Source organism: Perca flavescens, chromosome 14 (assembly GCF_004354835.1).
Source record: "Perca flavescens isolate YP-PL-M2 chromosome 14, PFLA_1.0, whole genome shotgun sequence".
NCBI lineage: Eukaryota > Metazoa > Chordata > Actinopteri > Perciformes > Percidae > Perca > Perca flavescens.
Genome location: NC_041344.1, coordinates 20,270,259 through 20,286,242, shown reverse-complemented (window position 1 = coordinate 20,286,242; position 15,984 = coordinate 20,270,259). Strand labels below are relative to the sequence as shown.

The following is a 15,984-nucleotide window of genomic DNA, read 5'->3' as shown; positions in this document are numbered from 1 at the left end:
AGGTTTAGCTCTCTGACTCACTGTCACTGGAACAAAGCTGTAGACAGAGCATTAATCAGTTTGTTAGTATTTGAAGTCCTTTGAGTCGTGTTTGCACGTGCACTAGTGAAAAGCAGCAGTTCAACATGTAAGTGACCTATGTACAGTATGTCATTCAAAAGACATTATCTGTGGTCAATAGTTCACAAACACTCATAACTAACCTTATATGTCAATGATAAAAGAGTTGTGAGTCTTAGTGTCATATATATACCTTGAATCTAAAACATGCAAAGTTAAAAATGGATGCCAAAACATTTCTTGATTGATTCATGGTTTGGTTGGTAAAATGTCACAAAAGAAATGCCTGAAACGTAAAGCGTAATTCTTTCTAATTTACAGTGTAGTTCTTTGTACTGTGTACCAGCACAGTACACATGTAGGTGCAAGGGAACAAGGTGTGAAGTTAGGGAATAAGGGGGTTTAAATCTGGGAACTTCAAAATAATTTAAACTGTAGTTTAGTTTTACTATTTTGTATCTATGCACTGTATAAATGTAGTATTTAATAATTTCGTTTAAATGCAGAAATGAAACTGAGCACAAGCCTGTTTTTATTTCTGATTAGGTCCATCTATTACTGTATATCTCCTATTTCCCGTTGTCCATTAAAAAGTGCAGCATGTCTTTGCTTTTATGATTATATAAAGGCCTTTTTAGAAATGCGTCATATAAGGCCATTTATGCAAACTGTCATTTCAAATTAAAACTATCTTCCCCTTAAAAGAGCCATGATTCCCTCAATAATTATCTCACTGCACAACTTTAAAGTAAGAGGCAGAAAAATAACTTCTCATCTATATACAATATACACAGTTCACAAAGACGGACCAAAAATCACACATGCCGTCAGAATGTCCTTGGTGCATGATTTTGATCTGCTGAATGGGATGGTTTGAGAGTTCAAATGTAACAAGTTGTAAGATTTGTTGGTATGGATCAAGATAGGTAAAATGAGTATTTTTTCCTTGGAGGTCTTCAAAAGTTTTATTTTAAGTCAGAATTGATGCTCAGCCTCTGTGTAATGCGTTGCCATCCAGCCACTGATTGGCTGTTTCTCTGTTGGCTACCATGACAACCGTGGTTAACATTCCGCCCTGCACTCTGGTGTTCAGGGTAATTGTGAAAGAATTCCTTCAGAAACACTGCTGGGTTCAGACTGTGCACACCTCTCTCACACACGCACGCACAAACACACACACACACACTCACAAAACATTTATTTTCAAACTTTAAAGGATTATTATTCCGGACAATTAAACCATATTTGACAAATGTTTATGGGCACTGACAGATTCTGTGAAATTATTATCCTGATGACACACGCACATGCACACACACTAACACAAGCTCACAAAAAAACATTGTTATTTACTTTTACAGACACACCCACTCCTGTCAGCTTATCAGTCTTGTAAAATTTCCAACAGAGACAAAATTATGGAGGGTGTGACAACCACATCATCACTTGTGCTATTTGGACAATTTGGATAGATTTGTATGCGTTGTTGTTTAAAGGTCATAGTAGATTTGACTTGTTTTGAGGGTGATGGTTTCCCATAAATCCCAGCAACAGGCAATAGATTCAACGAAACATCACATGATAAAGCTACAGTATCAAGGTTGATCGTTCATAATTAAAGCATCTGGGTTGAGGCATTTTTTTAGTATCTATAAGTCTTGTATTGCACAAGCAGCACTATACATGTAAGTGTAAGCTTCATTCAAATTAACAACTGTCATAAATGACACTTAAAATGTTGTTAATATTAATAGGAAAATATTAAGTTGGGTCAAAATTTGAAATGTATTTTGAGAAGATACTTTCACATCAGGCCTCTAAAAATCAGCCCGCAGATATTAGTAGTTTAAGACAAAGACACCATCCCTATTTGTTTATGAGGGCAGATAGGAACACAAGTCAATGAGAAGTGCATTGTATATAAAATTAGCACGCAAATAGTAGTTGGAAGGTTGGAAAGCACACTATCCCTCTTCAGCAGGCTTTTCAAAACATAAACAACTGATACACTCTGTGAAATACTGTAGCATGTGTGCTAAAAGAAAAAGAAAAAGAAAGGTAAAACATAGCCACAAAAAGAAAAAAATCATCTTCATAAAGGTGTGGGTCTAACACATGTCCCACCCACACCCTGAACTGGCACCATGCCCACTAAGACACACCGTCTGTTTTCCACCTAATCCAGACACCAGGAAGCATCAATCAGTCAACTATCATTATAGTGAGACCCTGCCAACTTTGCCAGAGCTTCATGCCAGTACAGTTTAGTATAACGTAATGTGTCATGTTTTCAGGAATAAAAAAAACTTGTTTTTATAACGCCAGGATACAAAAGTAACTGCGCTCATACTTCATAGATAGAAAGTGGAGAAACAATTTTAACTTACAGCTACAGTTTCCCAATCATCCAAATTGTGTGTGTGCGTGTGTGTATACATGCATGTGCATGTAATATTGTGTAATACCAGTAGGAAGTTGAAGATGAGCCATAGCAAAGGAGTGACATCACCTGTTCTCATTCACATTTACTGGCACTAAAGGATGACTATGACTACACAAGGTCCAACTACTGTATCTAGATCTATGTATTTATTTATATATATAATTACAGCTTGTTAGAGGACAGTTATGTGAAACATGTCTGTTATCACCTGTCAACAAGTTCTCCAGGTCTGTACACACACACACACACACACACACACACACACACACACACACACACACACACACACACACACACACACAGTATGAACAACAGGGGCATCTGCCAAAAAACTAACTCATGGTAGAAGTCATAAATCTCTCTGTCTTTACAACTCAACCTTTAGGAAAGGGAGACATCCTGACGCCAAGGCCCTGTGTGACAAACGCACACCTAACGCATATGAGTGCGCAGAGCTTGGGGATATCACACAGAAAAACACTGACTCACACATGCCAACATGCTTATGCATAGGTGCACCATTTCAACTTTACATTCCTGTACATGCACACACACACCCCCTTGTGTTTCATACTCACGAGACATCTGGAAGTGAGGTGGACACTGCAATCACCTTAGAGGGGCAACATTTTGTCTGAAGTACAATGTTGATGTCTGGATCATTACTCTGAATCTGTTACTGTTACTTTGATTTGGACAAACAAGGAGTTTATTAATAATTTTTTTTTTAAAACAATTGATTGGGCACAAAACAAATTCCAGCTTTGATTAATCTTCATGTAAAGATTTTAGAACATGCAACAATACATGCATCATTCCATTTACATTGTAATTTCCCCTTGCGGAATTAATAAAGTATACATTATTACATTATGTTCAGTTTGAAATAGTTATGTTTCAGCCAATTCTGGGTGCTTAACATACAGTATTGGGAAGACAAAGTCTTTTCCTCTGCTCTCAGTTGGAGTTTTTATGTAAGAGATACAAACTGCCATAACGGAGTGCACCGCTTAAAAGATAAGAAGCAAACCCTAATGCTTGCTAAAATCTAGTCGCAATTTTTTTTTTTTGTGAGCTCAAAACATCTAAAATGCTCAAATTCTGGATTAATTTGCCCTCTCTTCATTTGATCTGTGTTTACCTGTTCATGCACAATCTCGAATACTGACCTGCAGATCTCCCACAATAAGTTGTAGTTGATTTTTCTTTTTGCTTGCTCAGTAGTTTTGTCATCAATGTATTTCCAAACCTACTGTAACAGGCTGAATGGAAGTCAAAGGCAATGTATTCATTTTATTTCAACTTTTATGAACATGACGAAGCTAAGAACATTCTCTTCTAATGTCATTGCAATGTTAATAATTAAAAACAACACGTGCCATAGAAGTATGACTTTGAATACAAGAAGGAAGAGAGAAGCAACTTAGTTCCTAGACAAGAGGAATAGAAAAGTAGCTTAAACAGAGCTCTCGCATGTTCATCTTAATATTTTATTTAGAAAGATGCAGCAGAACAGTTGGGAATTGACTTAAAGTGTACTACTTACTTGAGTATTTTAATTTTATGTTCTTTGTTTTTTCATCACATTGGGACATATGGCACCAATAGTTACTAGTTACTTTACAACTCAAGACTTAAATACAAAACCTATAAAATATGATGCATTGCTCTTGATTTAACTAGGCCTACCTAACCTTATATGTAGTAGCAAAAGTTAGTTTCACATTCAACATTAGCATTTTGCTTACATATTAATTAGTAACAATAATGCAATAATATAAAATACAATATAAAAGAGTACTTTAACTTTGAAACTGTAAGTTCAGTTTGTTGCTCATACTTTATTTGTAAAAGTATTTTTACATTGTGGTATTTCCATTTCATTTTTTACATAATCAAAGATCTGAATTCTTCTTAGATCATGGAGAAAGAGAGGTGTTAAGTATACAGTCTACTTTTCGGTTTTTAATTGTATTCTTGAGTTTATTTATATAGGCCTATATATAATATATAATAATATATGCATATTATATGAATATATTATTATATAATATTATTTCTTTATTTTACTTTCTCTTATCTGTACTATTGCTGTCTTTGTGCTGCTGCTCCAACCGATTTTCTTCTCTGGGGATCGATAAAGATTTATCTTACTGTATGTTAATAACTATGAAGCCCCAGCTGGTATATGGCGTCATCTAGTGGTAGCAGCTGGAATCCAAGTATTACAACCACTTTCACATGCTTCGCATTGGAGGAATATCCATTTATTTGCCATTGATAATTCAGTTTTTGCTAATCCTAATTTTATTTAAAATTTGTAGAGCCCCTTAAGGACTTTTTTATCATTTTGATCACTAAAAGATACATTTATTGAAGATTAATGCTTTTGTAAATAACTCCTCATTTTCAACATACAGCATTACAGCACTAAATATTGGAAATGGTCTTTCCTACGTGTTGAATAGTTATCTATAACAGACGATGGCCTTCTCTCTTACCTCGCCCCCTTCCATCACCACCACCATACAATCACACAGGCAACAACCCTTCTGCAGACCAGACCTCGTTGCCTAGCAACGGCCTGCCGAGTGGCCCAGGGGGCGGGAACAAGGCACTTTGCTTCCGCAGTAATTACAGTGCATGTGTCTGTATGAATGTTTCTGGGCCACCCTATACTAGGTGTGTGTGTGTGTGTGTGTGTGTGTGTGTGTGTGTGTGTGTGTGTGGGTCAGTCTCATGACCAAAAAGAAAGCACAGGAGTATTATCAGGGCTGTAGAAGCAGCTATGTTCAATACAGTTATTTCTCTTTAGGCCTCTTTAGGAGGAAAAGTTTGATTTTAAAATTTGGAACTCAGATTTCCCATTTTCACATATTTTGAGGTATCACTAAAAATTCTCCAAATCTATGAATGAACAGCTATCAGTATTATCCTGACTTAGTGTTTTAATGTGACTCGGTGCATCTTAGAGAGACAGAGTATTGCTCTGGCTGACAGCCTATGAGCCTAAATATTTCCCTTGTGTGCCAGGGGCATATCCTCAGTTGGCTGCCCGCTAATGATGTTTTCTGCTCGGTGAACCAAGGCTGTGACTCCACTTGGCTAAAGTCACTCCTTGCTCAGGGAGGGTTTCTCTGAGGGAGAGGGCAAACAGAAACCCCTGCATGGGACCATTTAGGCCTACTATGTCAACATGTAGCTTTAACAGATACATTTCCCTTCGGGAGATTGAAAGAGGTTTTGGCGCGTGGGTGGGAGACATTACTTCTGTTACAGACTTGTACACAAACAAGAAACTTCTGTGGGATTGCTGCTACTGCAATAAAAAATAGCAGATATGTACTCTGCTGGATGGGACCCCTAGGGGGGTCCTCAGAGTCAATACAGGGGGGCCTCCAAATTATTGTTTGCATTGTATAAGTTTTTTCAAAGAATCCAAGATATTATTAGCAAAAATAAAAATCCCCACTGAAGATATCTTACTGGCCTATTTAAGGTAGTCTTTAAGGTTGCCATCCAAAGATACAGTTAATCCTAAAGATTCACTGTGCCACATTTATGTTTTAGAATGGAAACATGATTTATAAAATCATGGCAACAATTATAAGGCTATTTTAATAGCATAGTATTCTATGCAAAAATGGTATGTATAAAGGCTTTAGGCCACCCTGCATGTTAATGTAGGCCCAGTTTAATATGCAACTTCATTTTATACAATATATGTATGGGGTTCCTGCTCTATCTCTGTTTCAGTTAAGGGGTCCTTGGCTTAAAAAACATTGAAGACCCCTGCCTTAACATATTAAACTAAGGTCAACACAAAACCAACAATGGAATGGGTAGATCAGCGAGGTCAGGAATAAAAGCAGTATATGTGTGGCATGTGATGTGTGCTGTGGAGAAGATGAATGTGCAAAACCAAAAGACAGGGTGGATGCCAACTGTAGGAAGGGAGAGACAGTACTATAGCTCAGGACTTGTGCCCTTTCTATCCATAAAATCATGTGTATATTGTGTATAAACGACTAATGACAATTAATTGGCCAATTGTTTCAAGTAGTAACTGTAAAGTAGGCATGTGCTACTAGTAGGCCTACTGTTTTCTCCCATATGCTTAAAAGTTGACTAAAGATATGGGACTGATGATGGAAAAGACAGTAATTCAGCAAAGAGGCAACAAAACATTATTTACTATTTACAAATTGCTTTCCATAGTAATTAAAACATTATGACACTTTAGTTCCACTAGTTTATCTTCTTCTTCTCCTTTTATACCACAGCTGTCATCTTGTGACACCAGTGTACAGAGTGGAAACAAACACACACACCAACCCACACGCCTCCCTTTCCCGTTCACCCAACCCCCCACAACACAGAAGTCACCGCCCTCCCTCTCGCTCTCACACCAACGTGACTACCAACACCGTCGCTCCTCCTCCAACACGACCGACGCGCCGGAGCATCATGGGAGTTATAGTCCCGGCCGCCCAATTGAGCTCGAGAAGGCGAGGCCTCACCAAAATACAACTCCCATCTCGACCCTCGCTCGCCGAGCCCCGTCGTCCAATCTGAATATGTGGGAGGAGCGCGTCCGCCCACAAAAGCCACAGCTATCTCACTATCTCCCCCTTAAAAAATCAATTGTGCACGAAAAAAGGGGAATACGCGTAAAATACAAACACTGGTGACGGTTTGTTTTCGGTGCACGACGGACGGCGACGAGGCGTCCCCGCGTCGTGCGGTGAGAGAAACGGCGGCGACAGGCAGGAGCAGCGAAGAGGGTGTTGTCCTGATGCTTAAATGGAAGTGGGTGGGCCTCTACGGTCACACACTGTCAACTTCTCTGTGGATATCATTCTGACAAGCGCTAATTTACTTGTTTATGGACTGGCTATCCGGTAAAAGAGACATACGACGGGGCTGCGAGGGGGCCGACTGGCCGGTGACGGTCACAGTGTTCTCCGTTATTTGGGGCTGCTTGATTGTGCCTGCGCTTGGCACCGCCCTTCCTCGCCGGTGGGTGGTTTCGTCAAACGGGCAGATCCGCCACGGCCCAGCGCCTAACATATAGGCCGTCCTCCGCCTGTGTACCCGGCCGGCCTTCTACCGTGAACTACACCCTCTCCCGGTATATTAATGCGTTATGAGTGGTAGGTACCCTCCCCCCTCTCCACCCCTCTTTCACTGTGTCTGACAGATAGGAGGCTCCCAGTCCCTTTGATATTGATGATGAGGTTACTGTTTTCTCCTTCACCTTTATTGATCACCTTTGTTGTGCTATATCTGCATTATGATCAGATTTTGTTTAACTTAGTGTGTACATGACTGTGCCTTATCCTGGGACTTTGTACTATTCAGAAATAGTCATGCGATGATATTGTAACTGGAGATATTCTCACATTTTAACTCTCTTTTGACAGACTCGAAGAAGGAATCATCTGGAACTGAAGGAGGGAAAGCATCTAAAAAGGGGAAAAGTTCTGGATCGCAGGTAAAAGAATAAAAATAGGAGTTTATCATACTCCTCCCTCCCAGCAAGTCAGCCAGCCAGACACCTCTGGGGGCGTTTCTCTGGTGAATTCCACTTCCTGCTTCTGTGTAGCCCTTGCTGAGAAGCCAGACCTCTTGAATAGGCGTATACGGCTGTCACACTTCAACCACTGTACTTTTGAATTGTCTGTTTGAATTAGGGTCAACATTATTTAATTCTGCATGTGGATTTATTTTAAAACCCTGCAGCGTTGGTATGTGGCTCTACAAATGTAGAACTTCTATTTTGAACTGCTTTTTAATAGGTTGTATCTTTGAGATTCATTTGAGACCAGCAGTTATTCTTAAATGCATCTTTGTTGTTAAACATGTATGACAAGCATTGTTGCTATGTTATTTCACGCTATTGCATTTGTTACAGAATCTAGGCTGTTTCAGAGGTGTATAGCATTAAAATTTGCCTGCGACCTAGTTCCTTTGAAAGGGAGGAGAGAGAGAGAGCAGGCGGCATTTTCTTCCAGTGTTCTGAGAAAAGAGAGATGTGGTTCTCACACGCCCACCCACTCGCTTCCTGTAATACCGCCCACTTCCACTGACAGCTCTCTCTTTCTCTCCGATTTTTGTTTCTTTTTTCTGCACTATGTTTTCCCCACCCCTCGCCTCTTTTACTCTTTCTCATCTTTGTTTCAAATTGTGCGAGTGCATAATGATACCTGTCCATCCTTTCCCTTTGGCTTTTTTACTTACTTACTTACATTTTGTACTTTGTTGTTTGTGTATGTATGTGAGCCTTCTGTGTGTTTCCATTGCTCTCTAAGCCCGACTGGCTTCTCCTCCTTCCCTTGCACTCTTGTTTAACCGTCCCTCTCTCTGCCCCTCCCTTCCATCCCTCCTCCTACCCTGTCTCCTCCAGGATTCCTCACAGCCCTCTCCGTTGGCTCTGCTAGCGGCCACCTGCAGTAAGATCGGAGGGCAGGGGGGAGCGGAGGGCGTCCAGGCCCAAGTGGGGGCCCAGCAGTTCCAGGTCCAGGCTGGTCAGATCCAGCTGCAGGCAGGTCAGCTCCAGGGTCAGATAGTGGTGGACACAAGTGGAGGTCAGGCCCTGGTGCCCCAGCAGCTGGAACTGGTCCCAGCTCAGTTCACGGGGAACGGCTGGCAGATCATTACAGCAGCACCTACTATGGCCAAAGAGAACACCAACCAGCCTGTTGCTGTGACGGTGGCCACCACCTTGGCTAATGACAGCTCTACGGGCGGACGCAAGGTGAAGGAAGTGGGTTTGAGCAAATGTTTTTTTTTTTTGTCTGCCAATGTTTGTGCTCTTAACTGTATCACTGTTCCTTTCCTATTGGGCAGGTAAAGTCAGTAGGTGGGACCAACAGTGTTGCAGCCAGTCAGCAACAGCAGCAGTTCCAGATCATCCAGGTTCAGAACCTGCCGAATGCTGGGGGCGGGGTCCAGTATCAGGTCATCCCTCACCTGCAGACTTCAGATGGGCAGCAGATCCATATCAGCCCAGCTCAGACAGCCTCCATCGGGGCTCTACAAGAGCAGGTCCAGTTCATCCAGACCCAGAGTCCAGGCCATACGCAGGCTATCCTCCAGCCAGCCAACCAGCAAGCCATCCTGACAAGTACAGCCAATCAGACGGTCCCACTGCAGATCCGCCCTGCACAGTCTTTCCCACTACAGCTGCAGACTCTGCAGGGCTCCCAGACTCCTGTTATGACCACAGTACCCATAAACCTCGGTGGCATGACCCTGGCTTTGCCTGTGATAAATAATGTTGGAGGGGGCGGGGCTGTGCAGCTTATCCAATCAGCAGATGGCACATTCTCTGTTGCCAATGGCAACCAGCTGGTGACAACAGCAGTGTCTGGGACCGCTCCTGCGACGGCATCAACTGGCTCGACGGTAGTAGCTGAAGGTGACAGCGTTTCTGATGTGACACAAGTGGTTTCTGCTGGATCAGAGGGTGGACCAGCTGACACCCAAGTGCAGAGCAGTGAGGCAGACTCTCAAAGCCAGAACCAGGCCAACGGGCTGCAGAACCAGACAGATACAGCGGGAATTCAGCAGGTGATTGTGGGCCAGGTGGGGCACCAATTTGTGCAGCAGATCCAGCTGCAGCCTCAGAGTCAGGGTCAGGCACAGGGGCAGCAGCAGCCTCAGCACATTCAGACCCTCCAGCTAGCTCCAGGACAAACCCTGCAGCCCATCCAGGCCTTCCAGAACCCAGCCCAGGTCCTCATCCGTACCCCGACCCTGTCCCCCTCTGGGCAGATCACGTGGCAGACACTGCAGCTGCCCGGCGGAGTCTCTCTGCAGGGTGGCCTGGGGACGGCCCTTCCACAGCAGCTGACACTGGCCCCGGTGGCCAGTGGGACGACAGTGGGGAGTGGAGGGCTGGTCTCCCTGAGTGGAGCTCCCCTGACGCTGAGCGCAGCCCAGATCAACCCGGGGTCTGGGGTACAGACAGTCAGCATCGCAGGGCTGGGTAGCGCTGGGGTTCAGTTGCAGGGTGTTCCCCTCACCATTACTGGTCTACAGGGTAAGGCCGCTCTAAGAGTGACTATGTAAATGTGTTGTAACTAATCCATCACTAAACTGTTGGTACCGGTTAAAGCAATGTGGTTGATTAGGCATTAGTTATTGAGAAAATATGAAGCTCTAATGACTTTCCAGTTTCAACTTTCCAATCTTTAGTTGTGTTGTACACTGTATAGGCTTAAGTATGTAGCATAAACCAATGCCACACACCATACTTCATACATTTACCATTCAAAGTTGAACTCGACAGAGATGTCCTGCTGGCCCGGTGAAATTGTGTGTCTGAAACTGTACTGAAGACTATTTAGGATCTTGCTTTGTCAGCTTTCTCTCTTCTCATTTTTTTCAGACTACCCCACAGTTCACACATTTTGTCATTTCCAATTACCTTTCAGGTCAACCACAGGGTCAGGATGGGGTCAAAGTTCAGTCGTCTCCAGTGACGGTCACTGTTGGCAGCGTGGCATCAGGCACATCGATGAGTCCAGACCAGCTGGGCTCCGTACAAAGTTCTTCAGACCATGAGGGCCCGCCCAGCAAGAGGCTTCGTCGTGTCGCCTGCTCTTGTCCAAACTGCAGGGATGGAGAGGCAAGGTACGAACACATTAGAAACACAGAGCACCATGCATTGGTGCGATATGAAAAACTGCTGTTAAACATGTAGTCATATGGGGAATTAGTGGTTTTGTCTCTTTTTAAAAATCTGACAAGTCTCATGCAAAAATACAAATATAGTGCGTTATACAGTTATTCATAAAGAAACTGTCTTTTAGGCATCAAATTCTTCATGTTTTCATCCCACCTACAGTTCTCACTGAGCCCCTAAAGTTAAGAAAAACACAGTGACCTAAATTTGATTGTTTGCCTGTCACAAATCTGCAGCTATGCGTGCCCAAGTTCATGATTTACAAACTCATGTTTAGATTTTTATGATTATTCCAAAATGATTGATGACTGTCATGTCATGGTGGGATAACTAGTTTGACAGATGGTCAGAGCACAGTGTAGCTTGTATCCTAAAGTGAGAGATCCGACCTCTCACCACCCAACACTTGCCAAGACTGGTCAAATGTATTCAGCTTTGCTAGAATAATCATTTAATCAATTTGTTAAAAGTCTGATTAATTCACTCAGGGACATTAACTTTATACGTAAAACAGAGCTTGTTTACTGTACATTTATTTTAGCATTCAGCAAAATGACCAAATTACTTAACGCATAAAAAATAAATAAAAAAAAACCTAGGCACAATGAAGCCCAGCTGTGATTCCATTTGTTTCAAGTTCTAAAAGCTTTTACAAAACACACACCACTCGAGCTCACTCCTAACTCACATGCGTGCTGTAGGAACAGCGGGGACCCCACAAAGAAGAAGCAGCACATCTGCCACATGGAGGGCTGTGGAAAGGTGTACGGAAAGACGTCCCACCTGAGGGCCCACCTGCGCTGGCACACAGGCGAGAGGCCGTTCGTCTGTAACTGGATCTTCTGTGGCAAGAGGTTCACCAGGAGTGACGAGCTGCAAAGACACCGGAGAACACACACAGGTAGGAAAAAGACATACAGACATAAGGATGTAGACTGGTGATGTGGGTCACCCTGGTCAGGTCTTAGTGGACGAAATGTAAAAAAAAAAAAGAAGAAGAAAAAAATAGTGAAAAAGTCAACTTCCCAGAGCCCAAGATGGCATCTTTAAATGTTTTGTTCGACCTACAGTCGAAAACCCAAAGAAGCGCAGCAAGTCATGTTTCTTTTTTGCTTGAAGAATGACGGAAATGATTACGATCTGAAGAGAAAACGCAAAAGTGGCGTTGCATTCTCACTTTTTATTCCGCGTTTAGACGAGAGTTTTGGGAGGGAAATCTGCGTGCATATGGTGAGACAAAAGTGTGTGAAATTCGATGTAGTATGCACGCCCGGTGGCTAGGTGGTAGTGCCACACAACACCACCAAGTCCACGCGCCTGCATAGAACCTTCCTTCTACTTCTCTCCTAAGTAGAGCGAAACCAAAACATGTCGAAGCGAACAACAAAAGCTGACAATTTTGTCTGGACAGACCAGGAGGTGGAGTTGCACGTTTGTCTGATCTACTCTGGCAGCTGGCTCAAATGAGTAGCCTACATATGGTCATCGGACTATAACAACCTTATCCACATTGTCAAAATCATTTAAATATTGAGCCATTATGTTGAAATTCTTTTAGATAACAGGAGCCTATAATTTCTGTAGCCTACTCCGTAACAACAGACTACCTGGACGCCTTTTTGTCATCTCTCTCCACATTTTTGCGTTTTTACCCTTTAGACAGGAACATGAGGGTGGAGCGTTTTTAACATTGTTACTCAGGAGGGTGGTTTCACTTTTTTGCGTTTTTAAGCCCCAAAAACTCTGTTGCCATATAAACGAAAGGCACACCTGATATAATTTTTGTCGTTTTCACCTGCGAGCGTCATCGTGTAAACCTGCTGCTTATTTTTATGTCGACTGACTAGTTGTTTGAGCTCTAATCCCAAATTAAAACTATTTAACTACTATAATTCAAATTCTTGCCCAACAGCTACACATGTATTTATTTGTAAGAATTAGTGAGGCAGTTCTCTAACAGAGCTCAAGAACAAGAAGGCCCCAACCAAAGCAAGTTTGTTTGTAACAACTGGTAATTATGTGTAGAAAACTTGTTTTTTTTTTCCTGCAAATTCTGTCTTGTCCTCTTTAGGAGAAAAGCGTTTTGAGTGTCCCGAATGCTCCAAGCGCTTCATGCGCAGCGACCATCTTTCCAAGCACATCAAGACCCACCAGAACAAGAAAGTCGGCGCTGCAGTAGCCATCATCACCACCGATGACATGGAGGAAGATGCCCCTGAAGGCCTGGATGCCTCCACTCAGATTGTCGCTGTGGCAACCCTCTCGCGTGACTCTGACCCCGCTACACCCACCATCTCTAATCACCTGGAGGAAGAGGAGGAGGAAGTGGAGGAGTTTCAATAGGCAACTGACTCCCATTTCTTCACTGAAAGCAGACTTCCTGTTTTTTTGGGAGCCTTTGCAGGGACTGTAGGGGTGGCTGCTTTTGCTTTTCTTTTTTTTACTTTTATCATTTTAAAAACGTTGTTCTCTCATGAAAAGGGACTCAAAAGAGATGAGATCATGCGATGAACAGAAACACAAAAATATAAACATAACAATCTAAAAATAACTAACATATTATAATAAAAAGAATTAGCCTAAACATATGAAAGATGGCTGGCTTTGGCATTTCTAAAATGAATTTATAATAATTCCATTCGCAGTGGGGAAAGGAATGTAAGTAGTGTCTAGATTAGCACAAGACAGGGGGACCTGCTAAATCTAAAACCATCCAACATCGAGAGACATTTTCTTAAGCGCAACAGAATTTAACTCTATGCACAAAGTTGTGTTCCTGTTTCATACCTGAGGGTCAATCATGGTACAGGACTGTTGCAGAGCAGTGATAGAGCAGGGCAGTCTTGGGATGTTGTGTGTGTGTGTGTGTGTGTGTGCTGTATGAATGAGTTTGTATTCCCATGCTGCCACAGAGAGGATCTACCTAATTTGAGTTTTATTCATGGTTCAGGTTTAGTCCTCAGATCAGATTCAGGTGTTGATTCCTTCGAGACCAGTCAACGGATAAACTGTTATTAAAGAAGAGGGGATAATTCTAAAAAAATAATAAAAAAAAAAAAAAAAAAAAAAAGAGTAGAAAAAAAGCACATATAAAAAGATTTATAAATAATGCATTCCTATTAAGGCGCAGTGGCCATTAGAAAAAAAGGTTTCTATAGAGAAAAACAATCTAGCTTTCTACAACTTTGTTTGTGTAGTGAAAGCAATACTATAATGACAATCCTAGTGAAACCATGTTTACATTGTCAGGGGACGTTTTCTCTGTTAATAAAACAAGCCAGTTCGCTCTTAGATTAGTGATAACATCTGAAAGCAGCGCTGTCGTCTGAACAAAGCCTGTTACTGTTGGGATACCAAAGGGTGGCTTTAACATCACAGCTGCAGTCTATCCAGTGCCAGTTTTTATATGATCGATCGCCATCAGATGGTACTGGTAGCTGCAATGACAGGTTCGTTGGACAGCAGCACAGTTACTGATGTTGCTTTATGCTCTCTGTGCTCTGGTGACATCCCTTCTCCACTTCTATCTATTCTACACAAGCTGTTGTACAGAGGGAACCTCAGAGATAGCTAGAGGGAGCTCTCCTGCATTATTAGGGGGTGACATGGAGAGCACACCACAGCACAGGAAAGTAAAGTGAGACAGAGTGATAAGAGCTGTGGGTGGGAAGGGGTCGGGCTACTTAGCTATGTGGATATTATGAGATGTTTTCTGGTGGTGTTGCTCTGTGTTAGTTCAGTGCGTACATTCTTTTTATTTTATTTTATTAAAAGATACTTTATTTTATAGAATTTATCAATTGTTTTAAAAAAAAATCCCCTCCCAGTATGTTAACACACATGGCCCCACTGTGTATGGCTAATTTATTATTTATCCTTGAGTTGTACTATTTGCCTTTTGCTGGACTTGTATTTGTGTGCGTTGATTCTGAGGTTGTGTACAGCATGTTTGAGTTTTTTGCCGTAGTGCTGCTTCTCTCTTCTTTACTCTTTGTGCTTCGGTTTTCTTTTTCTACGACCACTGCTGTCCATTTCTTCTCTTTTCGCCATACCGTGTTTTATGGAGAAAAATAAATAAAAGAAGAAGAAAGCAAAAAAGTTACTATTGTTTAAAGTTGAAAAGGTTGATACCAAACAAATTTAGATGTTTTTGGTAATATTTTGTGTGACTACCAACTTTTTTTCTTTGATATTTTGTAGTGACATCTCATTTGTAAATCTTTTTCTAAAAGATGTTTGTTCGTCTCCATGACATTTGATAATGGGTTTTTTGCCAGGTTAGCCTCAAAGGCCCCAGTTTATTGATATTTTTAAAACTGCTTTGTACAAACGTGTTATGTCAATAAAAAAGAAAAAAAAAGGACAACTTCAAGCAGAAAAGATGCTTTGCCTGCATAACACTTGACAATAAAGTGATTAAAACAGTCTTTATTCCACGCTGATGTTTGTGTGCATCAATAAGATTAGAAAAAGCAGTCCCAAAGAAAAACAGTGGACCCCAAGACACAGCTGCTTTGAGTTATTTTTGTTTGTGTTGACGGATAATGAGCCAATAAACTTTCTACTTCAGAAAAAATGATTTATCCAACACCCCAACTCTGCTACGATCAAAGTATGACTTCTGAGAGTTCACCACCAGGTCACTGACTGCCAGTTTTCAAAAAGAATCGTGTAGTAGGCAGCTCACGCATACCTTTGACAGGTCACTCCTTTGAAGCACTTCAAAAACACCTAAATCTACAACCTCTTCCTGCACCCTTGGGTGTTTTTGTGGATTTTTGCAAGTATGGTT

At 41.8% G+C, this 15,984-nt stretch overlaps 1 protein-coding gene across 1 annotated transcript; it reads left to right on the top strand.

The window, feature by feature from the left end:
* The first annotated feature begins 6,959 nt into the window (after window positions 1-6,959).
* On the top strand, window positions 6,960-15,617 carry sp4 (sp4 transcription factor). The gene is made up of 7 exons (XM_028598192.1): window positions 6,960-7,656; window positions 7,927-7,997; window positions 8,910-9,260; window positions 9,353-10,547; window positions 10,942-11,140; window positions 11,894-12,093; window positions 13,264-15,617. Exons 1-7 carry the CDS (start codon window positions 7,650-7,652, stop codon window positions 13,533-13,535), a joined length of 2,295 nt encoding a protein of 764 aa, XP_028453993.1. The 5' UTR covers window positions 6,960-7,649; the 3' UTR covers window positions 13,536-15,617.
* Window positions 15,618-15,984: the final 367 nt, after the last annotated feature.

Excerpts from the sequence above, each read along its gene's own strand:
- sp4 (XM_028598192.1), top strand. Across the intron at positions 7,998-8,909 it reads GGAAAAGTTCTGGATCGCAG|GATTCCTCACAGCCCTCTCC; the intron begins GTAAAAGAATAA and ends TGTCTCCTCCAG. Across the intron at positions 11,141-11,893 it reads TGCAGGGATGGAGAGGCAAG|GAACAGCGGGGACCCCACAA; the intron begins GTACGAACACAT and ends TGCGTGCTGTAG.